This window comes from Rhinopithecus roxellana, chromosome 6, assembly GCF_007565055.1.
Source record: "Rhinopithecus roxellana isolate Shanxi Qingling chromosome 6, ASM756505v1, whole genome shotgun sequence".
Taxonomy (NCBI): Eukaryota; Metazoa; Chordata; class Mammalia; order Primates; family Cercopithecidae; genus Rhinopithecus; species Rhinopithecus roxellana.
The window spans coordinates 120,368,776-120,396,157 of record NC_044554.1 but is presented as its reverse complement, the minus strand read 5'-3'; the positions used below and the strand labels follow the sequence as shown (position 1 = coordinate 120,396,157).

The 27,382-nt window shown below is 40.1% G+C and overlaps 1 protein-coding gene, 1 long non-coding RNA gene and 1 other non-coding gene across 3 annotated transcripts in view; 2 read left to right on the top strand and 1 right to left on the bottom strand.

Annotated features, from left to right (window-relative positions):
* CDK14 (cyclin dependent kinase 14) overlaps positions 1–10,854 on the bottom strand; it is a 598,852-nt gene extending 587,998 nt beyond the window's left edge. The window contains exons 1-2 of the mRNA XM_010354653.2: positions 10,555–10,854; positions 3,306–3,337 (exon numbers count right to left, since the gene is read on the bottom strand). Coding sequence (XP_010352955.1) covers positions 3,306–3,337; positions 10,555–10,645 — 123 coding nt within the window. The 5' untranslated portion in view covers positions 10,646–10,854. The remainder of the gene's footprint in view (positions 1–3,305; positions 3,338–10,554) is intronic.
* Positions 166–270, top strand: LOC115898511. The gene has a single exon (XR_004058236.1). It is a non-coding gene; the product is annotated as a small nucleolar RNA U13 (small nucleolar RNA).
* A 529-nt stretch (positions 10,855–11,383) lies between the features above and the next one.
* On the top strand, positions 11,384–16,658 carry LOC104655249. The gene is made up of 3 exons (XR_746943.2): positions 11,384–11,518; positions 15,379–15,565; positions 15,741–16,658. It is a non-coding gene; the product is annotated as an uncharacterized LOC104655249 (long non-coding RNA).
* The last annotated feature ends 10,724 nt before the right edge of the window (positions 16,659–27,382 follow it).

Genomic DNA, 27,382 nt, shown 5'->3' with positions numbered 1-27,382 from the left:
ACTGTAGAGTCCCTCAGCTCTAGGAGAGAGAAAGAGAAAGAGAAAAACAAGCGTTCAAGAAAATTTCTACCATTATAATCTGAAAATGATCACAGAAAACTCAGTTCCTATGTACACGAGCAGAGTTTCAGTGCTCTTTTCTGATGTGATAAAATTGTCATTTTGATCCTTTTGTATAGTTCATAAGCGTGATGACTACGGTTTCACCTCATGTGTAAGATGTGCCTCCCTCAAACCTTATTACAAGGTCAGCACATTACCTGCCTGACATGAAAACATGAAAAAAAAATTGTACTCTTATGTTGGTTGTTACATTATTTAGAATCCTACATTTAGAGCTAAGAGGCAACCTGAAGATCATAGTTCAACTGATTTTACAAATGAGAATGTCGAGGCTGGGGTAAGTTAAACGACCTGACCAAATAACTAGAAAGTGGCAGATGAGAATCCACACTACCTGACACCTAATACATCACTCTCTCTACTCCTCTACCATAGATATTTACTCACATTCAATAGATACTTACTGAATGTTAACTATGTGCAACACACCCAGGGATTAAAAACTTGAATGCAATCATCCCCATGTGGAATCTAAACAATGGTGGGCTTTAGATAATACTTTCTCAGTTTTAATATGCAAGTCATCACATGAAGCTTTATGTGAAATGTTAGAGGAATATCTGAAATTAACTCTCCTCATAGCTGTAATTCTTCATTTTTAATCCTTCCATCTACTCTGTAGCCCTTCCAACTACAGAAGGTGGATGTCAGAGTGAGAGCATTGATGATGATGATGATGATGATGATGATGATGATGATGATGAAGGCAATGAAGATGATAACACCAATTACGAGATATTCACTTTTTGTGACCCATTATTCTGAAACCTTTATGTGCGTTAGCTTATTTCATTCTCTCAACTACCTTAAAGAGAAGATACTATTATTATCTCTATTTTACAAAGGATATGAAATGAATAAGTCAAATGCCCAAACAGGGGACAGTTGAATTAGGGATTATACCCCAGCATGGCTTCATTACTACTATCTCCCAAGCTTTTCTGGCCTTGAGTCTTTCCTTCATTAGCTGGAAATTACCTGCCCGTTCTGGATCTCAATTTCTTCATCTGTGAAATGATGAGTGGGAAAATTATCATTTCCAATGGATCTTCCAAGTCGAGCATTCTGACTTACTGATTTGTGATAGTTACCAATCTCTTGTGGCAGAGGAAGGAAACCACTTTGCAAAATCTAAGGATGATTTTGACCCAAATTACAAACTCCAAACCTTTGACTATACAGAGGTTTCAGAATAACAGAGATAGGGAGCAGTTACCAGCCTCAGGTGTTTTTTAAAGCTAATCACTAACAATAGTGTTTAAGCAAGAAAAAAGGTTTTCAAAATTCCTAATGATTATTAGGAAGAGTTTGTAAAAACATGGGAAAATATAATGTTATTGTACCAAAGAAAAAAGCAGGATATAATAATGGGTTTTTTTTCAAAACACGGGGAAAGCAGCAAGAACATTCAACAGTTGTTGTATCGGGGTAACAGGATTTATGAGATTTTTTTCTTTCTCCTTTTCCTTATTTCTCTTTTTTTATGTAAGCTTAAATTATCACCATAATTAGAGGGGAAACTTTCTTTACAAAGAGAAAAATGGTGCCAAATATTCTCGTATTGATTTCTCCTGAAAAGAAAGAAAACACTCTCCTGAAAAACATCTCAATAACAACACTACAGAAATTCCAGAAATACAGGTTTAGAGGAAAACTCCACTATTGCCCACTATGAAGGGAGAAGAAAAGACTCCTCTATTGCTTCAAGCCTACAAGAATTAAGTTTTGCAGAGGATGTCACAGGAATGCTGGCAGGGAAAGTTGCTTCAGAGTCCAGGGACACACGGGTTTGTAAAGCTCAGCCCAGGAAAAAGAGAACAGGTGCAGCAGATGAAGCAGCAGACTGTGTCAGCCAAATGACGCTGGTCCCATCCAGAAATCCCAGCCTGGAGCAGGTTCTCCCTGAGCAGACCTGCCATGCACCACAGCCAGCCACATGGCCAAGGGGACTTTCCATGAGCACAAATGCCCTTTCCTCACTGAAGTACTGCCGCAGAGGGAAGACAGGTAGCATATTTCACGGAATATGTAACTATTAAACCACCAGACCAAACTAATTTATGCTTTCATCAAGCCTTAGAGTAAGCACACTGTATAGATAACACCCATGTTCCTATACAAAAACACAAACTAGGCCGGGCGCAGTGGCTCACACCTGTAATCCCAGCACTTTGGGAGGCCAAGGCGGGTGGATCACAAGGTCAGGAGATCGAGACTATCCTGGCTATCATGGTGAAACCCCGTCTCTACTAAAAAAAAAAATTAGCCGGGTGTGGTGGCGGGCACCTGTAGTCTCAGTTACTCGAGAGGCTGAGGCAGGAAAATGGCGTGAACCCAGGAGGCGGAGCTTGCAGAGAGCCGGGATCACACCACTACACTCCAGCCTGGGCAACAGAGCAAGACTCCGTCTCAAAAAAACAAACAAACAAACAAACAAAAAAACACAATCTATATATACATGTGGCCCAGTTTACAACACAGATCAATGAGTGTGGCTCAGGATGGTTACAAGGAAACACTTCACTCTTTACCACTGTGAAAACATTTTGTAAACATTCATTATTTCTCTGTTGATTCCCACTTTTACTACAAAAATTCAGGAATGACTGCAATTTTAAAATCACATTCAGGATGCTATTAATTACACATGAACTCTCTGCCTTACTTGAACGGTATTTTATACTGCTTTGCGGCAAGTAGATCAAGACAGATCTGATATACAAAGAATAGGAAAACCAGAACATGAAAAGTCAGCTCCTCCTTCGGGAGACTGACAGACAATATGTGGCATCAACAACATATCACACCCTGATTCAGCTGAGGTCTGCAAGGAGCCATGGTGCCCAACTTACCAACAGTTCCAGACTTCCCTTAAGCATGTACATCACGCTGCACGTCTCAAGCACTACCACCAGCAAGAAGGCAACAACACAAAGGCCTGCATGTGTCTTCTAATTAGTTTATTAATTGAAAAAGACATATTTCTGTTACTTGCTACCAAAACTCATTTGAATGATTATTTTAAAATTTGAAAATATCATAATGCAATGAAATAAACAGATGTCATCTCGTGTGTGTGTTTTAAAGGCATTTTTTTCTGTTTCTAAGTACAAAGTTGGCACCTACTGACTACCTGGTAGTAATTAAATACATCTAACATTAGATGAAGAAATTTAACCTACCTCATCAAAGGTGGTGTCATCTTTCTTCAAAGCTATAAAATAAGAAGGAAAAGGAAACAGTTATTATGAAAAATTCCAAAGAGACTAAGTTATAGAAAACAGAATTTTAAAAAAAGGCAGTATGGTGTTTTCATTTCAGAAAGTAAATTGTACCCAAACCTGAATAACAATGTTATGATACAAATACGAAAACTGCAAATGAAAGAAAGAGAATTGCACAGCATGAATCTTTTTGAAATATTTTTCATAAATATGCAAACAGAACTATCCTCCCAGATCTAAGAAAGAAGCACACGTAACTGTTCCCTATGTCTTCTTTAGTTGGAACATGTTTTAATGAAAGCATAAAAGAATCACAAAGTAATATTAAAGAAATTTCCCCTTAAACTCCTGGGTTTTGAGAAGATATCACCAATTGTTAGGATGACACCTACTTTGCATAGAGCCCTGAATGACACTTTCATACTGAGTGAAGAGTAGGTATGTTGATGAAAGATTAAGCCTGCTAAAATAAGCATTGCAGAGTAAGAGACATAATTTAAACATTTCAACATGATAAATTTTATAACAAAGTATTTCAAATGAAAACAATACACTCAGAATATTTTATAGGAACCAGCAAATACTTCAAATTTATTTTAAATACGGTCATGTGTCACTTAACAACTGGGATACATTCTGAGAAATGCACCGTTAGGCAATTTCATTGTGCAAATGTCACAGAGTGTACTTATACAAACCTAGATGGTATTACCTACTACATACCTAGGCTGTATGGTATAGCCTATTACTCCTAGGCTACAAACCTATACAGCATGTTTACTGTACTGAACACTGTAGGCAACTGTAACACAATGGCAAGTATTTGTGTATCTAAACATAGAAAAATGTACAGTAAAAATACAGTATTATAATCTTGCGGGACCATCATCATATAAGTATGACTGTCCATAGCTTTAGAATTGGAATATTTTCACCCAACATAGAAAGAGAAGAATTTCACCTACAGTTGGCAAACATCTAGTTCCTTACATTTTACAATTACTTAGAATGTTTCATATTAAGAAGAATGCATTAAATAGCTAATTTATCTGAAACTACTAGCTGGATAAATGTTTCAAATTTACAGAACTGTGCATAGGTGTTTGCTGCTTTAAACCTGATTTAGTCTGGATAGAAGCACTTGGGTAGCTATTACTTGGAAAGCTTTGTTCTGACAAAAGCAATGAAAAGCAAATTATTCTGGCAATTAAGCTCTGAGAAAAGCAATGTGCCTAAACTGAAGCTATCATAGAAAAGCTTAGGATACATACTCTAACACTCGTGAAAAGGTTATTTTTTCTCTGTTTCATATATTTGTGTTTTCAAGAATGTGATTGTGGTGAATTAAGGGACGGATGCAGGTAGGCTGAGGGAAATAAAATGTTTCTAAAAGTTTCTTATTTTTCCCTTTTGCCTAATAAACTAATCTTTCTTTATTGGATAACTATTTCTTCTGAAAGTGAATGGAAAATAAAAAGACAGTCCTTTGTTGTGAATGGCTTATCTTGCATTCAATTACTTGCACATGTTTTAATTATGTATTTAACTTAACCTACATTAAATCTAAAATAACCTACATTAAATCTAAAATAATCTGTTTTGATAGAACCATATTAAGATCCTAGCTAACTTCTAATGACTGCATTTTCACTAGAATTTAACTTCTAAGCTACAAGGTTCTGTATAAATACCAGTCAACAATATTACTATACTGTCTACTCCCTCAACCTAAGGCGTGTCCTTTAATTAACATACTTGACTAATGAGTCCTTTACAAAACATCAGTAATGTAATTCTAAATATAGACAAGTTGCTCCATCTGAAAAACAAAATTCTTTGGAATAAGAAATTAATAGCCCATTGATTTCACATACAAAGTCTAACATAAGCAAATTACCATACAGCCTCATACCTAGCTCATTTAACAAAGCTTAATGGAACACACGCACTATGTGGTTGCCATGCAAGATGCAAAGCTACAGCAGTAAACTTATAATTCACGGCACAAACTTTTAAACATACTGTCTTTATTTTGGACATTATAAAAGTTCTGGAAATTTAGCCATGTGTTTTTTTAAGCAAAGCATCCTGTGGTTCTTTTTAACTACAGTTGATACTGCCCCATCAGGTGCAGTGGCTCACACCTGTAATCCCAGCACTTTGGAAGGCTGAGGCGGATGGATCGCCTGAGCTCAGGAGTTTGAGACCAGCCTGGGCAACAGGGGGAAATCCCGTCTCTACAAAAACAATACCAAATACATACATACATACATACATACATACATACATACATACATACATAAAATTAGCCAGGCATTGAGGTGGTGCCCTGCCAGCTATTCGGGAGGCTGAGGTGGGAGGATCACATGAGCCTAGGAGGCAGAGGTTGCAGTGAGCCAAGATTGCGCCACTGCACTCCAGTCTGGGCGACAGAGTGAGACCCTGTTCCTCTGCTGCCAAAAAACAAGATACTATCCCTTAGGGAACTGTAAATACGGAATGAAAACCCTCAAGTTGAGAAATGAAGACAGCAGAAAACTAGACTGTCTTGAACAGCGAGACTGGACTATTTCCTTCTTATCTCCTAGTCCTGACAATTCTCCAACATTCTGGACAAAGAGGTGGGGTCTGGAGGTATCAAGAGGAGAAAACAGAAGAAACTGCAAGTGTATTTGCTATGACATAAAGAACAGGAAGCCAGATTCTCTCATCTGCACAATACTCTCAAGCTCAAGGTTACCACAGAACACCATTACTTCACTGAAGTCATTCGCTGCTAGACTCACACCTTACACGGTTTCTTCTAAATTCTGAGTCCTTGTCCTGAACAGCAGTTAACAGTGACAATAAACACCAACTTAAGATGTGTTTGCCAGATATTCACCAGGTCACTGATAAGTAAATTCTGACCCAAACAAGAATACAACATCTCATTATTGATTACATTCCCTGATGGCCGTAGTCATTCATGTAAATGTAAATCCACAATTATCTTGAAGGATTTCATGGAGTAACAAGCATATTACACAATTCTGGAATAGCCAAGGGGCATATGAAAATATTTCAGATCAGCAGATATTCTATTCAGTCTTCTGCTCACACATTGCTTCCTCTAGAAAGCTTCTCATGATTTCACCTAGATGAAAGTGGTGCTCCTCCTGTGTTCTCCAACAGCAAATTTCGCTAATCTTCACGGCAGAATTTGTCACTTTGTATTGTAAATGCCTATTCATTGGCCTGTTTTCCCTTAAAATCCTTGAGGACAGGGACCAGCCACATTGGTCAGTCAATCTGACTGTCAGAACAATGTCTACAGTGGAGAGGAGTTACTCAGTAATTATTTGTTGAATTAATGAGCCCTAACTCAATGGCAAAAGGAGAGTATCTTTTGAGATACACTTAAGTTTTGGTGTATGAAAATGATACACTGGTTCTCTCTTAAAAGATCATAGATATAAATTCCATTTTGTAGTTTTCAAATTAAAATATTTTGAAGTTGCATTGGGGAAAATATGGTACAATAGTTAAATTTTGTGTCTGAACATTTAACCTTACATTTCTCTTTTCTGACATAATGAATTCATCAAATGACAACTGGACTCTAGAGTTACACACTTACAGCACAAGGTAACAAACCCCAAAGTTCAGTGTAATTACAGCCTCTTCTTTTTATTTAGTTTCCTCACAAACCATATCCTTTAAAGAAATGGTATACATGGGGTTCATCTCAAATATCGCAGAGTATAAACTTCCTTTTCTCTAGGAGATAGTCCAAATAAGTATGAAGAAATGCATTCAAATGAGTATGAAAAAATGTCAGTTTGACCTTAACCATAAACCGGATATTACATAAAGCCTTTCTTCTTCTAGGCTAACATTCAAAAATAAAAAAAAAAACAAGAAAGAAAAGAGGAAATGAACTTTAATATACTTAAACTATTCAATAATTAAGTTCCCATTTGTCTGTTAGCCTAAACTTAAAAAAAAAAAAAAGTGTGAGACAACTGCAGTAATTCCTAAATAGGTGACCATGCTGACACTATTTAGTAGAAAACCATAAATATTACCGAAATTGATGGGTGCCTTTAAAATTCAATTACACCCATCTTATAAAAGAACCATAACTATATCGTAGTCATTCCCTGGCAGATATCGTAAATTAGAGTGCTATGGCTTGAAAGCCAATGTGTTTTATAATATAGTAATCTCAGATCAGCTGTATTTGGGGTGGACAGTGACAGACTCAGCATGACAGCTGATGTGTAAACAAATTAAACATTAGCATTGCTTTATGTATTCAGAATTATTATTATTAATGATAAACACTGGATATCAGATACTTTCAAACATTTCCTCATTTTCAATAGATGAATGATTAATAATTTCTTTCAGCTAAACAATAATATTGTACATTTCACCATACAACAAGCTACACTTTTGGATCATACTAAAGCAGCAAAATAAAGTCAGTATGTCTATTTCGAAAGCCATCTTAGATTGGTTAAGGAGAATGAGTATGTTGCAGTGTGGATTATTCAACAAAAATAAACCATTCGCTCTTTGATCTCCTCTTGAAGTACCAGTGAAGAAAGGAGGATGATGGGGTATAAACAGAAATTGGAAGGAATAATGACAGCCTACGGTATGACCTTCACCTTGTGATAGATACTGCACTAGATTTTTCATGTATTTTATCCATTTTAGTCTTCACATATATTCAACTTATATGAATATTTACAGATGAGGACTCTGGGCTTTAGAGAAATTCCACTGGCTGCCAAAGGCACAGAGCAGGCAGGGAAAACCAAGTTCAAATCCAGGCCTGCCTAACTCCAAACCACATGCTGTTTTACGACTGGCTACACTACAAAGTCAATGGCCACTTCCCTCTTCTCTTGCTTTCTGTAAGATCAGTTAAGTCAGTATGATGGAATCCCTAATAATAACAAAAACAATGATAACATATCTTGAACGTTTACTGAGTCTTTATTTAATGTGCCACACAGGACATGGTATGCATTATTTCACTAAAAGCCAACAACAAAACTGAGTTGTACATGAAAAACTGAAGCTCAGAGAAGTTGAAGGACCTCAGCTAGGCATAGCAACACTGGAAACACCCAGTCTGTATGACACACAGCCCACATTCTTAACTCATGCACTATATAATCCCACAGTAAGCCCTCAACTCAATAACCTCTAGCACCTTAAAAATCCTTAGATAATCAGAATGAGTCCACTGGTTTTAATTTTGCAAATACAATATAAAACACCAAGAAAATAAGAAAATACAGATTTTGTTTCTGCTACTTTTAATGAAATGTCCTTGGCTTGGTATACAACTATAATCACTTCAGTATCCACTTTTACAGTATTCCACAGTGAGATCTGCAATTCAGAATCATACCTTCCATCAATACAAGAAATAATCAGCTGTGCTCACTGCACTGTATTCTGTGTCCTAAAGGGAGGATATAAAATCCACCAGATCTTAGAAGACATTTTAACAAGAGTTGGATTCAAAAGGAGTTTCACATCACTAAATCTCAGTAAGCTAGAAAATCCAATTAACTATAATACCCCCATTTGCCAGCACTGTACTTAATCCAAATTTTACTGATTGTCGATCAAAACCTTGAAATTATTTAAACATAAGGAACCTTTATATTAATGTCCTTGGTTTCTTACTGAGACTCAATTGCAATGAATTATTTAACACAAAACTGGAGGGGCTCCAACAGAATCATTAGCATTAGTAAACATATAGTTAATGTGTTTTAAAACAGGGCTTAATGGACTCCAGAACCCGCGTCTGTGAAGGTTTGGGTCAGGGCTGAAACATCCTCGTTAATAATGAATACGACTCAACATCTCCCTCTCTCACACTCTTCTTGGCTTCAAACTTCATATGAATGCAGGGACTCTCCATATGTATCCCTAACTCTGAAGAGTGAAATTAATATCCAATACATGCAATAAATAAAACTAAAGATTGGTTTCATACCATAAATTTACAGTCACCTTGGGAAATATTTTGCATACCAACACAAAATTTTAAGTTGAAAGATCAAAAAAAAAACAAAAAACAAAACAAAAAACCACTTGGCTACATTTCGATCCATTGTACTCTCTCACTTGAAGAAAGTTTGTGTGTCTTACAATGAATGTGTGGAAGAATATCTGTAACACTCATGTGCATCCCAGGGTTTTATTTTAAGGAATTAAGTACCTTTATGCTTAATTTCCATTAACACCTTCGTTAACGTGGACGACATTTTAAACAAAGACTAGGCAGCTTCCTAGGGACTCGCAGGGATTATTTTTTGTGGCTATAGCATTCTCTTGCTCAGGGTAGTTACGTGTATCAGTGAAAGTTGTGACAGTATGGGGCGGGGGACAGCTACCTCTTCAGGTTAAAAGGGGTTTTCTATGCCCCATACTCAAAATCTAACAAACCCATTTCACGTGACACTGCTGTCACCCTGTTACAACCTGTGACATGCATTTATTCTTCACTGTCCTAAACCCTGTTGGTCAGTTGGTTGCTTGGTTCAAAGACAATAGCCCGTGAGCTCTAGTAAATGGAACAAGTTCCGGAGACATTACTAAATGTCCAGACAACTCCACAGCGCGCATTTCTCTCCAGTCGCGGGAAGATTCAGAGACCTCGAGACTGAGCACCCAAATCTCGCTTTCCAGGACCCGAAGTACCGAACAATAGGTCCCAAGGTAACTGTCCCACTTCCCTTCAGGTTGGATATGTTAAACAATTCCAGGGCACAGTCTAATGTTTCACCAATTTCCAAAGCTAAATTACTGACTAAACGCCCAATATCAAAGTCTGTGCGCAAAAAATAACAAGTGGCCCAAGCAGCCGCGCAACCCCTTGCGCGGTGGGAGCCGAGGGGTCCCCTCGTCCGTCCCCCACGCGCGCGAAAGGGCGAGCACTAGTGGCGGAGGAGGGGGGAACCCATATTGTAGGCTTGAGAGAGACTACAAATGAACCCCCCAGATCCTGAGGGAGAGGGGTCTCTTCCTTTGCGTCCTCGCCCTCCCCCGGGTCCCTAGCACTGTGCCCTCGACCCCCGCTCGCAACGCACCCCACGCCAGCCCCGCTGGCAGCTGCATGGCTGGTGCCAGGAGCGCGGCGGGGGCGCGGGCCGAGGGGACCGGGCGCTGGGGGTGCAGGGGGCATCGCGTTACTCACCAATGCGGCTGAAACTCTCCGACAAAGTTCTCCGCAACTTCTTCATCTTGCCGATCTTCTCGGCCGACTGCGGCTCAATGAGGTCGCACATCTGGGCGACGCGGGGCCCCGGCAACTTCCCTAAACTGGTCCAGGGCACAGCTCAGACAACGGCGAGGGCGCGCGCCGCGGGGAAAGCGGCGCCTCCTCCTCCTCCACCTCCTCGGCGGGGTGGGAGGCGACGCGCAGGGCTAGGGAGGCGAGCAGCAAGCAGGCTCCGCTCCGGCCTGGGCCGCTGCTGGGCGGGCGGGGGCGGTTTACGTGGTGCCGGGGGCGGCCGCGCTCGCCGCCGCCGTGGTGGCCCCGCGCCGCGCCGCCGCCGCCCGGCTCATTTTCCCTCCTTTGTAACGGAGAGAAGCGCGGCCGGCAGGGGGAGTGGTGCGGCCGAAGGAGGAGGCGGGGGCGGGCCGGGGACAAGGTGCGGGAGTCGCCTGGAGCCCAGTGCGCAGGGCGAGGGCGAGTGGGCCGGCGGGAGAAGTTCTCAGCCCAGAGTTGCGGGCGCTGGGCAGAAGGAGCCGCGGCGCGGAACCGCCAGCCCGACCGCTCCTGCAGCCCTCCTGCTGCCGCCGCCACGCCTCTCCCTCGACGAAGGCCTCCGGGCGCGGGAACCTAGCACGACCTCGGCTGCCCGCTAGCCTCCCGCGTCCTCCGCGGCCCTCTGCGTCTAGCTCGCGCCCCGGCGGCGCCCCCTCCCGGCCGCCCCCGCGCTCCTCCCCGGCCCCGCCCGCGCGCCGGAGGATCGCGAAGGGGCCGGGGTGGGAACCGGCAGCGGCTGGGGACAGCGTCTTGGGCTATGGGGAGGCTACCGAAAGGAAACGGGCCGAGTCCAGTTGTATAAGCGGTTTTCGCCTTCCACGAGCGCGTGTGGAAAAGCGCGGAGTTGGGTGGAGGGCAGCTGCAACGACTGCCTCCTGGACTGGGTGCGGTAAGGCCTTAGGGATGCATTCAGATGTAGGGTGCCTTATTTTTGGCCGAGAAAGCTGTCAAGTGAAAGATCTAAGGGGAAAGGTGGGCCCCGATTTTTTTGTTGTTGTTTGCGGTGGGTTTTTTGTTTGTTTTGAGGTCAAGTGCAGAAGCAGCGGAAGCTTCAGCTGTAACCCTCCAGAAGGCAGGGATCATGCTGTTTCCCTCCTTGTCTCTGATCTTGGTGACACATGTAGGAGATTTCTGATAGGAATACCCGGTTCTGCAGTAAATAGCAGATACAGCCCTTGGTCTTTTTCTATTAAATTCTTAGAATATATTTCTGAATTGGGAGATTTAGAGGCTAAACAGATTCCGACTTCTTTTTCCCCCACCTCAAAAACAGAACTTTAAAAAGGAGTGGGGGAGGTGTTTATAAAATCCCAGGACAAAGAGTTCCAGCAGCAACACACATCGTCTTCATTCTGAAAAAACCTGGTGCGGCGCGAGTTCCAAACGTCAGTCTCTCAGGGGAGAGAGAAGGAAGGTGGGGGAGGGCTTGATTGTGTTGATTTGGGGCCAGCAAACTCCTTATGAATAGAAACGTTAGTAATCTTGAGTCATCTGGCTGTGTAAGTAATGAGAGCTTGTGAGGGTGTGACAATGCTGTTTGGTTTGAAGGAAATTTTGGGGAGTTTATGTTTTGTTAAAAGACTTTTTATCTTAAAAACTAGCCCCCTGCCTTCCTTAAATTGTGAGGTAAAACAGTGATTTGTTCTGCCCTATTCTGAGCACATTGTAGGATCTTGATAGATTGAGGATGATAAAAGACAGGAAGTCAAGCTAAGTGGGGAGCAGAGGGGGGCAAGGAATTCGCCAGGAAAGTCCATATGAGTTAAAACGCAAAGCTGTTGGATCCTGGCTGCCATATCTAGATAATTACAGACAGCACCAAGGGTGGCCTCATACCGGAAAAAAGTTTAACTTTTACCACTTCCTCAGGTTAGTTAGGGAGAAAGTTTTCAGCAGTCATGAATGAAAAGACAAATTCAACCAATCAAAACACTAATAGGTTGTACGAGTCAACAAACACGAAGAAATATTAATTTAACGAACTTTCACTATTATACACCTGTGACTGTTATCCACTGTGACAATGGCTGTTTCAAATATATAATATGTTAAATATATATTTTTTAACCTTCCCAGAATTTTTTTTTTTTTTTTTTTTTTTTCCGAGATAGGGTCTGTCGCCCAGGCTAGAGTGCAGTGGCGCGATTTTGGCTCACTGCAACCCGCTCCTGGGCTCAAGCCATCCTCCCACCTCAGCCTCCTAAATAGCTGGGACTACGGGTGCGCACCACCATGCCTGGCTAATTTTTGTGTTTTTTGTAGAAAAGGGGTTTCATCATGTTACCCAAGCTGGTCTCCAACTCCTGAGATCAAGTAATCTGCCCGCCTTGACCTCCCAAAGTTCTGGGATTACAGGCGTGCACCACCATGCCCGTCCCCTTTCCAGTATTTCTGACTTTAAAAAAGTAGTCAGCTTCTTCTTAAATTGTGGTAAAAGCATACAAAAGTATGCACCAATTTTCTTAAATGGATCAGTGTGTACTGATGTGTGAATATGCACAGGCTAAGTGTGGGGAAAAGCATGTTTAGTATTTTAAACCATTTGTGGAAAAAACATATACACATCTATGTGTTTCTATATGCATAGACTATTCCTGGAAAAAAGAACAGAAAACTGTTGATTGTATATCCAGAATAGAGATAACTTTTCCCTTTGCAATTTGTATCTTTAAGTATAGTTTGAATGTTTTATCCAAGAATGCTTTATTTTTATAATAATAAAAATACTAATATAAACATAATGAATATATTCCTTTTCCCTACCCCACTTCGAAACTTCAGCTCTCCCAACTCCAGAACAACTTCCTGTAGTTACAACAGTATACCTGGCAGGAGAAACACCTGTTAAGCATGGGCCAAATAAAGCTTGGCAATTATGAGTAACCAACTTTTCATTATATGCTCATCTTGCTCCCTTTCCTGATTATGTTTTAAAAGGGCAAATTTTGCAAGAAACTGCAATGCAAAGAAGGACATTTTTAACTTCATGCTTTTAAGATATATATACTTATAGATTCAACTCTTTCTATTATTTGTTTCACATTTGCCTTCATCTTAACAGTGTAAGTTCAGGGACCCTAAGATATGAAACACACAGTGCCTGTTGCATAGAGAATGTAAATTAATGTTTGTCAAATAAATATAGAATGGATTGTTATCTCTGAGAAGTGATGTGTTGTCCTTGGAAACAAAGATGACTATCCAGCGTCTGTGGAGCATATGTTTTTTCAGTAGGAGAATGGATCTGTGCCAGTTCTCCATCTCAGCTTCTGATTTACAAGGTTATAGTTTTGGATGGCCTGAATTAAAGGTGCAGTGTTCAAGTACAAAGAGATAAGCTTATCTAGAGGCTGAATCCAACGTGGGTTGACCTTAACCAAATTCACCAATTAAAGGATACAAGCGTATTACGAGTTCAGTAGTAACAACAGTGGCTGGGGACCCAGGACTGATGAGTTCTAGTCCCTACTGTCTATCACTAAGTGCTTTGTAGCCTTAGACAAGTAAGTGATTTACCCATTTTCTTACATTTAAAATGAGGGGCTTGAACTAGATAACCTCTAGGTCCATTCATAGCTGCAAAATTCTAATTCTAAATTTAATGGTGAGCCAGAAGCAATGATGCATACCTACAGTCGCAGCTACTCAGGTGGCTAAAGTGGGAGGATCTCTTGAGCCCAGGAGTTTAAGACCAACCTGGGCAACACAGCAAGACCCCATCTCTAATAGATAAATAAAATGTAATGATGAAATTTTCCCTCTTCCATCTTACATACTATATATATATATATATATAATATATGTATTTATGAAGAGTAAGTCATACACAAATAAGATAGACAAGGATTCGTTGACAAAAATTATGTGAAATTTAAGATACATCATTTCTAGTCACATTACATATACATTATGCTTTTACTGTAAAATAAAATGTGGATATTTTCCATACAATAAAAATATCAGGCTAATATGCTGGCAGTAGATTATAAGGGAAAGAATCCTAATTCAAGTAAGATAAAATATAAAAGATTTGATTAGAATCCAAAATACCAGCAAAAGCAGACTTATTGATCTGAAACAGTTTTCAAAATATTCTGAGAGAAAAGAAATCCATGAAACAAGGATACCAAGGACATGAAGAATATAGTTGGAAAATGAAGTTTAAAAAAGATATGTTTATAATGTAAAGTTTTAAAATTTAGCCAAAGCATAGATAAAGATTAAGACATACTGCCAGAGTGTAATTATTAAAGTGGTAGACATTTACATAATTAAATATCCTCTTAGAACTCTAAATAGTCAATCTATTTAACTAGTTTTAAGATCAAATTTATCCTTTTTGAACACATCAGGAACTGAAGTAACACAAGGTTAAATGACTTGAACAAAGTTCTCAGTGACTCATCAGTGAAATTGGTACATTGACTCTAAAATTCTTGTCACCAACTCTTACGTTCCAACTATTGACCAGTATCCAAACTTAAGGATTCCTTTTTTTTTCTTTTTTCCCCCTTTGACAAAGAGCAAATTGAAATCAGAAAGGGGAGTAAAATGGAAGGTTCCAGAAACCAGCGTATTCACAACTCAGGTCAATGAAGACTTCCTTCATCTCTCCTCCTTATTCCATCACCCATCCATTGCCTACTCCTTCCTAATTCAGATCCTTTTCAAGTTTACAAAAATCACTGTCTGCTGACACAAACCTCCAAGCTTGTTCAAGAATAAGACCTACATTTGTTTATTTTGTAGGTAATTGTGCATTTTTTCATCCTACATCTCAAGAGACCGAGGGACCTCAGTAAATTGATCTACTTGCCAATGACTATAAGAAGGACAAAGAAGTTGTAAAAACATCTAAATGATGTTAAACATAAATTAGCTCAGAATAGGTTTGAAGAAGGAAAACTACCAGGGTCAAAGCATGCAATAAAAATTGGTAAGTTCCCCTCTCCCATTAAACCATGCTTAAATATTATATTGCATATCATTCATGTTTTTTATTGTTACATAACTTGTACTATAGATGTTTATATGAGAAAACATCTACCACCATTTCTAAGATACAGTTCACTTAATAATGCTTTTTGGTATTACTTGTATTTGTGTTACAGATGTGCCATTAACTATGGGTCCCCATGAATGGCATCAATTTTAATGTATCATGTTGTATCCATCAAAACGAAACTTCGGAGACCAGCCCTGTAATTGAACCCTGGACATGGATGTGAAAGTGGACAGAAATTAATACCTTAGTGAACTTAAAACCTTATGGCTTTTGTGCGGTCCAGACAAGTCCTGTTAAGGGCAATTAAGTTCAGAAATGCACCTTTTCTATCAAAAACATCCTAGTCTTTCCTCCCAGGCCTTTTGACAGTTCATCTGCATTTACATGTCTATTCTAATCAAGCACAAACCAAAAAAAAAAAAGTATCTATAGAAGTCATATTGATAACATCATTGCACATATGACATTCTCTAGCTAAAATAATTCAATATTTGTAATTGTAAAATGTTACTATCATAACTTATGGTTTTATAATAGGCTATGAATTAATGATTTCATTTTATCTTAACTCATACTACCCCAAGAGACATTATTATTATCACGAGGTTACACAAGAAAATGGGCCTAGAAATGCCAAAAGTATGCCCAAGATCATTACACAGGTTCCAGTTCTAGATTGACACACACTTGTTTGCCAAAAAGTTTCCTTTTATAAAGTATTTTTATCGCATGATGGTGGTCGCTTCTTTTTCTTTTGATATACTTTGGGTATAATCACAATTGTCCTTATTGTATAAAAAGGAACTATTCTGAAGCAAAGAGAGTTCAAGAAAGTAGCCATACTCAGACAGGTTAATAAATGCATCCAAACTTTTAAATTACAACACTGTATTTTGCTTTTTCCTATGTTATAGGAAAGAAATTTAAAAGTATGGTATTGAAAGATGTACAACTGACTTTGGAAAAAGGGTTCATCTCTAATTGGTGTTTGTAAGTTATCTAAATAAACATTTTTAAACTATCATTTGTGGAGTCATTGCTACATACTAGGCAATTGAAGACATTGCCTCCGCTTTCACCATCACCCTATGAGTTGTCTTTTATTATCCTGTTTTACAGGTGAAAAAACTAACGTTCATTGAAATCAAATTAATTTTTTTTTTTTTGAGACAGAGTATCACTTTGTCCCCCAAGCTGAAGTGCAGTGGCAGGATCTTGGCTCACTGCAACCTCTACCCTGGATTCAAGCGATTCTCCTGCCTCAGCCTCCCCAGTAGCTGGAATTACAGGCGCCCGCCACCATACCCGTCTAATTTTTGGTATTTTTTAGTAGAGACGGATTTCACCATGTTGGTCAGGCTGGTCTAAAACTCCTGACCTCAAGCAGTCCACTCATTTCAGCCTCCCAAAGTGCTGGGATTACAAGCATGAGCCACCACGCCTGGCCTGAAATCAAATTAATTTCCTAAAACTACACAGCTGACCAGTCACGGTGGCTCACACCTGTAATCTCAGCACTTTGGGAGGCCAAGGCAGGAGGATTGCTTGAGCCCAGGAATTCGAGACCAGCCCTGGGCAACATAGGGAGACCCCATCTGTACAAAAAAATTTAAAAATTAGCCAGGTGTGGTGGCATGCACCTGTAGTCCCAGCTATTCATGAGCCTGAGGTGGGAGGATGGCTTTAGCCCAGCAGGTTGAGGCTACAATGAGCTGTGATCACACCACTGCACTCCAGTCTGGGCAATAGAGTGAGACCCTTTCTCTAAAAAATAAAAAATGAGAAACACTACTCAGCTGAGTAAGTGTGAAAGTTACAGCAAAATTAGAAAGTCACAATTTTGCAACCCCGATGTAATAATTGATTGAGGCAAATAAGTCACTGGATATATTTTTGTTGAGTAAAGAATATCAGCCAGGCATGGTGGCTCATGCCTGTAATCCCAGCACTTTGAGAGGCTGAGGCGGGTGGGATCATTTGAGGTCAGGAGTTCGAGACTAGCCTGGCCAACATGGTGAAACCCTGTCTCTACCAAAAATATAAAAATGAATTGGATATGGTGGTGTACGCTTGAATTCTCAGCTACTTGGGAGGCTGAGGCAGGAGAATTGCTTGAACCCCAGAGACAGAGGTTACAGTGAGCCACGATTGTGCCACTGTACTCTAGCCTGGGCAACAGAACAAGACTCTGTCTCAAAAAAAAAAAAAAAAACAAGAATGCCCACATGGTAATTTTCTTAATCTATCTGAGCTGCTTTAGCAAAAATACCATAAACTATATGGTTTATAAACAACAAATGTTTATTTCTCACAGTTCTGGAGGCTGGGAAGTCCAAATCAAGGTGCAAGCAGATCCGGTGTCTGGTAATGACCCATTTCTCATAGATGGTGACTTCTTGCTTTGTTCTCACGTGGTAGAAGGGGCCAAACAAGCTTCCTGGGGCCTCTTTCATAAAGGCACTAATCCCATTCATGAGGGCCCCACTCTCATGATCTAATCACCTGCAAAAGTCCCCACCTCTTGATATTATCACATTGGAGGTTAGATTTCAATGTATGAATTTAGGGGGAACATAAACATCTAAACTGTAGCAGTAATAATCCTCTACAATGTAACCCTCTACAGATTACATTCACAATGGATTGGTTGGCTGTTATGCCCTTGCCCAAGTGATCAAACATAAACTCACCAATAGGGGACATTCTGAATACCATGTGCTTCCTAATGTAAGGCAACAAGAGGTACCCACACCACCTATGTTATATTCTTGCCAAAAATGTTCAACAATCACACAGGTCCAGAATGTGGGACCTTCTAGAAGATTATTGATCGGGGCTTTTCAAAGGGTATCAATATTCATGTTTGTTCATGAAAAACAAAGCAAAACAAGGCAAGGGTATTGTTCTATATTAAAGAGACATAGCAACCACAAGTGATGCACAAACTTTATCTGACTCCTGGATTAAAAAATAACATGAAACCGCACAGTATTTCATAACACACAGTTGTAAAATACATTTGAGAAGATTAGAAATTAAAATATTGACAGTGTATTAGATGTTGGATTCAAGTTTTCTTAGGTGTGACAGATATTTATGGATAAAATGTCATGATATATACAAATTATTTTTAAATGGCTCAACAACAAAAATTATGTTCAAATGATTTAATAGCAACATATGCATACATATAGATCTATCTCCATATGTATATATGCATATGTACACACGGGAAAGGGTAGTGACAAAAATGATAAAAATTGGTGAATGTAGGTGAGGAATACACAGTTTCCATTGCATTTTTTTTTTTAACTTTCTGTAGGTTTTTAAATTTTCAAAATAAAAAGGTGAAATGGAACAAATCAACCCAGCTGGTGAGTGGCAGGTCAGCAGGTCAATCAAGTTCTAAAGCTGTCTATAAGTAAGCAGCCATATTGTGAGTAAAAACTAAAAATTAAAAGATAAATTTAAAAAGTTCTGAAGCTGGTATTTGATTCATATTATACCACCACCTCCACATCTGAGAAAAGAAAAGTACTAACGTCAGTAGCATTAATAAAATACGACTTAGTCATAATTAATATTTAAACCAACATTCCTTACCTATGAAGACAGTCATACCAAAGTTATTAGGGTACACATTTAAAGGACTGCTCTAGGACATTCTAGGCAGGGACCGGAAAGGCAGGAGAAGGAAGAGCCATGTGTAGATTGAAAAAGACTCTAAGATGATTATTGCACTGCCCCCATCAAGTGAGAACCAATGATTCACTTCCTGGAATAGCAACATGATGGTAGTTATTTGATGAAAGTCAGATAGAGAGGATAACATGGAGGCACCTACAGAACATGAAGGACAAGTTGGAGAGATAAACGTCCTAGGTGTGTTTCAAACAGTGAAAAAGCAGGGCTAGAAGCAGAAGATATTAATTCTTAGTTCTAGAATCTTCTCTCATAATCTGTGTAGTATTACCAATCCTCTGCTTCCTTGACTGTAAATTAGAGATGGACAATTATCCTGGCCCTACTACCTACAAATTTAAGGGGTTGTTATCTCCTTTCTCCAATTTTGGGGCACTTAATCAAGTATATTTGATTTTTATTTTATTTTATTTTATTTATTCATTTTTTTGAGAGGGAGTCTCGCTCTGTCGCCCAGGCCAGAGTGCAGTGGCGCAATCTCAGCTCACTGCAAGCTCCGCCTTCCAGGTTCACGCCATTCTCCTGTCTCAGCCTCCTGAGTAGCTGGGACTAAAGGCACCCGCCACCACGCCCGGCTAATTTTTTATATTTTTAGTAGAGACGGGTTTCACCGTGTTAGCCAGGGTGGTCTCGATTTCCTGACCTCGTGATCCGCCCGCCTCAGCCTCCCAAAGTGCTGGGATTACAGGCATGAGCCAGCCACCTTTTAATTACAAACCAAGAAAAGAGGGACAGATGATGTAGTTAACCAGAAAGAACTGGGAGGATCCATTTTCAGTACTGTTTTTCCTTATTGTAAGAAAGTAATCTTACTTGTCTTCATTTTTTTATTGATCAAACACATATTGAGCACCTACTATGTCTCAGGTACTGTGCTAAGATCTGGTTATACTGCAGTGGATGAGATGGAGCATGGTCATAATCCCTGGCTGCAAAAGCTTACAGACTAGTGAGGAAAAATGATGTTAAAACCGCCATTTACAATAAAACGTGACCCATTTTAAAATAGAGAAAAGACTGAATGCCACAGCAGGGACATTTCACCATAATTTGAGGGTGAGACACATCCTCTCTGAACAATCACACGTAAATTGAGATCTGAAGGATCCAAAGAGGTAGTCACCCAACAAGCAGAAGTTCCTTACAGAGGGATCAGCATCTGTGGAGGCCAGATGGCAAAGGCAGAACATAGTGGGTTCAAGAATCTGAAAGACAGTTGGAGTATACAATAGACATCAGATGAGGTTGGCAGATTTGGCAAGGGCCAAAAGGGAGACACTTTAATACTTACACAGTAAAAGGTATGTATGCTTTAATTCCTATTAGAAATGGCAGACAACATTCATGGTAGTTTCTGTTCCTCCTGAAAACTCACCAAAACTATGACGAATGAAATTTTTAAAAGCATAAGTCCATAAGCACACAAGTAATGGAAGAGGAAAAAGCAGCAACACAATTTTGGAAACTGGAAAAATTATAGTTGTCAGTCCCAAGAAAGTTGATTCCTAAGCCAGCTATTGGCAAGGCTGAGAAGCAACCTACTGAAAATTTATAACTGAATGTCAAGGACCCTAGCCATCTTTCCTCACTTCCTTCACGTAGTTCTGGCCAACAGATTATCCTGCAGTGAAAACCACAGCTGACAGGCTGAACCATATAAATCAAGCTTTCCAAAAACTTTTCAGTGCTTTTCTCCCAGATATGGGCAGGCAGCCAAGGATCTCTATATAGTTGATAGAATATAGTAAGAAAAGTAGAGGCCAAAACAAACTAATAGAAAAACAGCTAGGAAGAAATAAAGGCTATGAAGAAGAAAAAAAAGTAATATCTTCAAAAAAAGATAGTGAAACATTGTAACATATTACAGCCATTAAACAAGAATTAGGTACTACAAATTTTTTTAAAAAGTAACAATCGAAGGCCAAAAATAAATTGCTGGATATTAAAAATATCATAGTTTAAAAGGAAACTTTATAGGCTGGGCACAGTGGCAAACACCTGGAATCCCAGCACTTTGGGAGGCCAACGCAGGAAAATCACTGAGTCCGGCAGTTCGAGACCAGCTTGGGTAACATAGCAAGACCTTGTCTGCACAAACAATAATTGTTTTAAAATTAGCCAAGTGTGGTGGTGTGCACCAGTAGTCCCAGCTACTCAGGAGACTGAGGCGGTAGAATAACTTGAGCCCTGGAGGTTGAGGCTTCAGTGACCTGTGATCACACCACTGCACTCCAGCCTCAGTAACATAGTGAGACTCAGTCTTTCAAAAAAATAAAAATAAAACATAAGATAAAAGAAAACTTCAGGTAATGGTTTAAAATTTAAAGGTGATAAAATTCCCCAGTAGGTAAAACAAAAAGATAAAGAGAAGGAAAGTGGAGAAAAAAAGATAAGAAAGTATAAACTAGTGCAGGAAGTTCAATATCTGAATAATGGGAGTTTACAGAAAGAAAGAACAAAGAAAATAGAAGAGAGGAAATTATCAGAGAAATAATTCGGGGGAAGAGCAAGATGGCCGAATAGGAACAGCTCCAGTCTCCAACTCCCAGCGCGAGCGACACAGAAGACCGGTGATTTCTGCATTTTCAACTGAGGTACTGGGGTCATCTCACTAGGGAGTGCCGGACAATCGGTGCTGGTCAGCTGCTGCAGCCCGACCAGCGAGAGCTGAAGCAGGGTGAGGCATCGCCTCACCTGGGAAGCACAAGGGGGAAGGGAATCCCTTTTCCTAGCCAGGGGAACTGAGACACACAACACCTGGAAAATCGGGTAACTCCCACCCCAATACTGCGCTTTAAGCAAACGGGCACACTGGGAGAATATATCCCACATCTGCCCAGGAGGGTCCCACGCCCACGGAGCCTCCCTCATTGCTAACACAGCAGTCTGCGATCTAACTGAAATGGCACCAGCGAGGCTGGGGGAGGGGCGCCCGCCATTGCTGAGTCTTAAGTACGTAAACAAAGCCGCTGGGAAGATGGAACAGGGTGGAGCTCACAGCAGCTCAAGGAAACCTGCCTGTCTCTGTAGACTCCACCTCTGGGGACAGGGCACAGATAAAAAACAACAACGAAAAAGCAGCAGAACCTCTGCAGATGCAAACGACTCTGTCTGACAGCTTTGAAGAGAGCAGTGGATCTCCCAACACGGAGGTTGAGATCTGAGAATGGACAGACTGCCTGCTCAAGTGGGTCCCTGACCCCTGAGTAGCCTAGCTGGGAGACATCCCCCACTAGGGGCAGTCTGACACCCCACACCTCACAGGGTGGAGTACACCCCTGAGAGGAAACTTCCAAAGGAAGAATCAGACAGGTACACTCGCTGTTCAGCAATATTCTATCTTCGGCAACCTCTGCTGCTGATACCCAGGCAAACAGGGTCTGGAGTGGACCTCAAGCAATCTCCAACAGACCTACAGCTGAGGGTCCTGACTGTCAGAAGGAAAACTATCAAACAGGAAGGACACCTATACCAAAACGCCATCAGTACGTCACCATCATCAAAGACCAGAGACAGATAAAACCACAAAGATGGGGAAAAAGCAGGGCAGAAAAGCTGGAAATTCAAAATATAAGAGCACATCTCCCTCTGCAAAGGAGCGCAGCCCATCGCCAGCAACGGATCAAAGCTGGTCAGAGAATGACTTTGACGAGATGAGAGAAGAAGGCTTCGGTCCATCAAACTTCTCAGAGCTAAAGGAGGAATTATGTACCCAGCGCAAAGAAATGAAAAATCTTGAAAAAAGAGTGGAAGAATTGACAGCTAGACTAATTAATGCAGAGAAGGTCATAAACGAAATGACAGAGATGAAAACCATGACATGAGAAATACGTGACAAATGCACAAGCTTCAGTAACCGACTCCATCAACTGGAAAAAGAGTATCAGCGATTGAGGATCAAATGAATGAAATGAAGCGAGAAGAGAAACCAAAAGGAAAAAGAAGAAAAAGAAATGAACAAAGCCTGCAAGAAGTATGGGATTATGTAAAAAGTCCAAATCGACGGCTGATTGGGGTGCCTGAAAGTGAGGGGGAAAATGGAACCAAGTTGGAAAACACTCTTCAGGATATCATCCAGGAGAACTTCCCCAACCTAGTAGGGCAGGCCAACATTCAAATTCAGGAAATACAGAGAATGCCACAAAGATACTCCTCCAGAAGAGCAACTCCAAGACACATAATTGCCAGATTCACCAAAGTTGAAATGAAGGAAAAAATGTTAAGGGCAGCCAGAGAGAAAGGTCGGGTTACCCACAAAGGGAAGCCCATCAGACTAACAGCAGATCTTTTGGCAGAAACTCTACAAGCCAGAAGAGAGTGGGGGCCAATATTCAACGTTCTTAAAGAAAAGAATTTTACACCCAGAATTTCATATCCAGCCAAACTCAGTTTCATCAGTGAAGGAGAAATAAAATCCTTTACAGATAAGCAAATGCTTAGAGATTTTGTCACCACCAGGCCTGCCTTACAAGAGACCCTGAAGGAAGCACTAAACATGCAAAGGAACAACCGGTACCAGCCATTGCAAAAACATGCCAAAATGTAAAGACCATCGAGGCTAGGAAGAAACTGCATCAACTAACGAGCAAAATAACCAGTTAATATTATAATGGCAGGATCAAGTTCACACATAACAATATTAACCTTAAATGTAAATGGACTAAATGCTCCAATTAAAAGACACAGACTGGCAAACTGGATAAAGAGTCAAGACCCATCAGTCTGCTGTATTCAGGAGACCCATCTCACATGCAGAGAAATACATAGGCTCAAAATAAAGGGATGGAGGAAGATCTACCAAGCAAATGGAGAACAAAAAAAAGCAGGGGTTGCAATCCTAGTCTCTGATAAAACAGACTTTAAACCATCAAAGATCAAAAGAGACAAAGAAGGCCGCTACATAACGGTAAAGGGATCAATTCAACAGGAAGAGCTAACTATCCTAAATATATATGCACCCAATACAGGAGCACCCAGATTCATAAAGTAAGTCCTTAGAGACTTACAAAGAGACTTAGACTCCCATACAATAATAATGGGAGACTTCAACACTCCACTGTCAACATTAGACAGATCAACGAGACAGAAAGTTAACAAGGATATCCAGGAATTGAACTCATCTCTGCACCAAGCGGACCTAATAGACATCTATAGAACTCTCCATCCCAAATCAACAGAATATACATTCCTCTCAGCACCACATCACACTTATTCCAAAATTGACCACATAATTGGAAGTAAAGCACTCCTCAGCAAATGTAAAAGAACAGAAATTATAACAAACTGTCCCTCAGACCACAGTGCAATCAAACTAGAACTCAGGACTAAGAAACTCAATCAAAACCGCTCAACTACATGGAAACTGAACAACCTGCTTCTGAATGACTACTGGGTACATAACGAAATGAAAGCAGAAATAAAGATGTTCTTTGAAACCAATGAGAACAAAGATACAACATACCAGAATCTCTGGGACACATTTAAAGCAGTGTGTAGAGGGAAATTTATAGCACTAAATGCCCACAAGAGAAAGCAGGAAAGATCTAAAATTGACACTCTAACATCACAATTAAAAGAACTAGAGAGGCCAGAGCAAACACATTCAAAAGCTAGCAGAAGGCAAGAAATAACTAAGATCAGAGCAGAACTGAAGGAGATAGAGACACAAAAAACCCTCCAAAAAATCAATGAATCCAGGAGTTGGTTTTTTGAAAAGATCAACAAAATTGACAGACCGCTAGCAAGACTAATAAAGAAGAAAAGAGAGAGGAATCAAATAGATGCAATAAAAAATGATAAAGGGGATATCACCACCGACCCCACAGAAATACAAACTACCATCAGAGAATACTATAAACACCTCTATGCAAATCAACTAGAAAATCTAGAAGAAATGGACAATTTCCTGGACACTTACACTCTCCCAAGACTAAACCAGGAAGACGTTGAATCCCTGAATAGACCAATAGCAGGCTCTGAAATTGAGGCAATAATTAATAGCCTACCCACCAAAAAAAGTCCAGGACCAGATGGATTCACAGCTGAATTCTACCAGAGGTACAAAGAGGAGCTGGTACCATTCCTTCTGAAACTATTCCAATCAATAGAAAAAGAGGGAATCCTCCGTAACTCATTTTATGAGGCCAACATCATCCTGATACCAAAGCCTGGCAGAGACACAACAAAAAAAGAGAATTTTAGACCAATATCCCTGATGAACATCGATGCAAAAATCCTCAATAAAATACTGGCAAACCGGATTCAGCAGCACATCAAAAAGCTTATCCACCATGATCAAGTGAGGTTCATCCCTGGGATGCAAGGCTGGTTCAACATTAGCAAATCAATAAACGTAATCCAGCATATAAACAGAACCAAAGACAAGAACCACATGATTATCTCAATAGATGCAGAAAAGGCTTTTGACAAAATTCAACAGCCCTTCATGCTAAAAACGCTCAACAAATTCGGTATTGATGGAACACACCTCAAAATAATAAGAGCTATTTATGACAAACCCACAGCTAATATCATACTGAATGGGCAAAAACTGGAAAAATTCCCTTTGAAAACTGGCACAAGACAGGGATGCCCTCTCTCACCACTCCTATTCAACATAGTGTTGGAAGTTCTGGCTAGGGCAATCAGGCAAGAGAAAGAAATCAAGGGTATTCAGTTAGGAAAAGAAGAAGTCAAATTGTCCCTGTTTGCAGATGACATGATTGTATATTTAGAAAACCCCATTGTCTCAGCCCAAAATCTCCTTAAGCTGATAAGCAACTTCAGCAAAGTCTCAGGATACAAAATTAATGTGCAAAAATCACAAGCATTCTTATACACCAGTAACAGACAAACAGAGAGCCAAATCATGAATGAACTTCCATTCACAATTGCTTCAAAGAGAATCAAATACCTAGGAATCCAACTTACAAGGGATGTAAAGGACCTCTTCAAGGAGAACTACAAACCACTGCTCAGTGAAATAAAAGAGGACACAAACAAATGGAAGAACATACCATGCTGGATAGGAAGAATCAATATCGTGAAAATGGCCATACTGCCCAAGGTTATTTATAGATTCAATGCCATCCCCATCAAGCTACCAATGAGTGTCTTCACAGAATTGGAAAAAACTGCTTTAAAGTTCATATGGAACCAAAAAAGAGCCCGCATTGCCAAGACAATCCTAAGTCAAAAGGACAAAGCTGGAGGCATCATGCTACCTGACTTCAAACTATACTACAAGGCTACAGTAACCAAAACAGCATGGTACTGGTACCAAAACAGAGCTATAGACCAATGGAACAGAACAGAGTCCTCAGAAATAATACCACACATCTACAGCCATCTGATCTTTGACAAACCTGAGAGAAACAAGAAATGGGGAAAGGATTCCCTATTTAATAAATGGTGCTGGGAAAATTGGCTAGCCATAAGTAGAAAGCTGAAACTGGATCCTTTCCTTACTCCTTATACGAAGATTAATTCAAGATGGATTAGAGACTTAAATGTTAGACCTAATACCATAAAAACCCTAGAAGAAAATCTAGGTAGTACCATTCAGGAAATAGGCATGGGCAAGGACTTCATGTCTAAAACACCAAAAGCAATGGCAGCAAAAGCCAAAATTGACAAATGGGATCTCATTAAACTAAAGAGCTTCTGCACAGCAAAAGAAACTACCATCAGAGTGAACAGGCAACCTACAGAATGGGAGAACATTTTTGCAATCTACTCATCTGACAAAGGGCTAATATCCAGAATCTACAAAGAACTCAAACAAATATACAAGAAAAAAACAAACAACCCCATCAAAAAGTGGGCAAAGGATATGAACAGACATTTCTCAAAAGAAGACATTCATACAGCCAACAGACACATGAAAAAATGCTCGTCATCACTGGCCATCAGAGAAATGCAAATCAAAACCACAATGAGATACCATCTCACACCAGTTAGAACGGCAATCATTAAAAAGTCAGGAAACAACAGGTGTTGGAGAGGATGTGGAGAAATAGGAACACTTTTACACTGTTGGTGGGATTG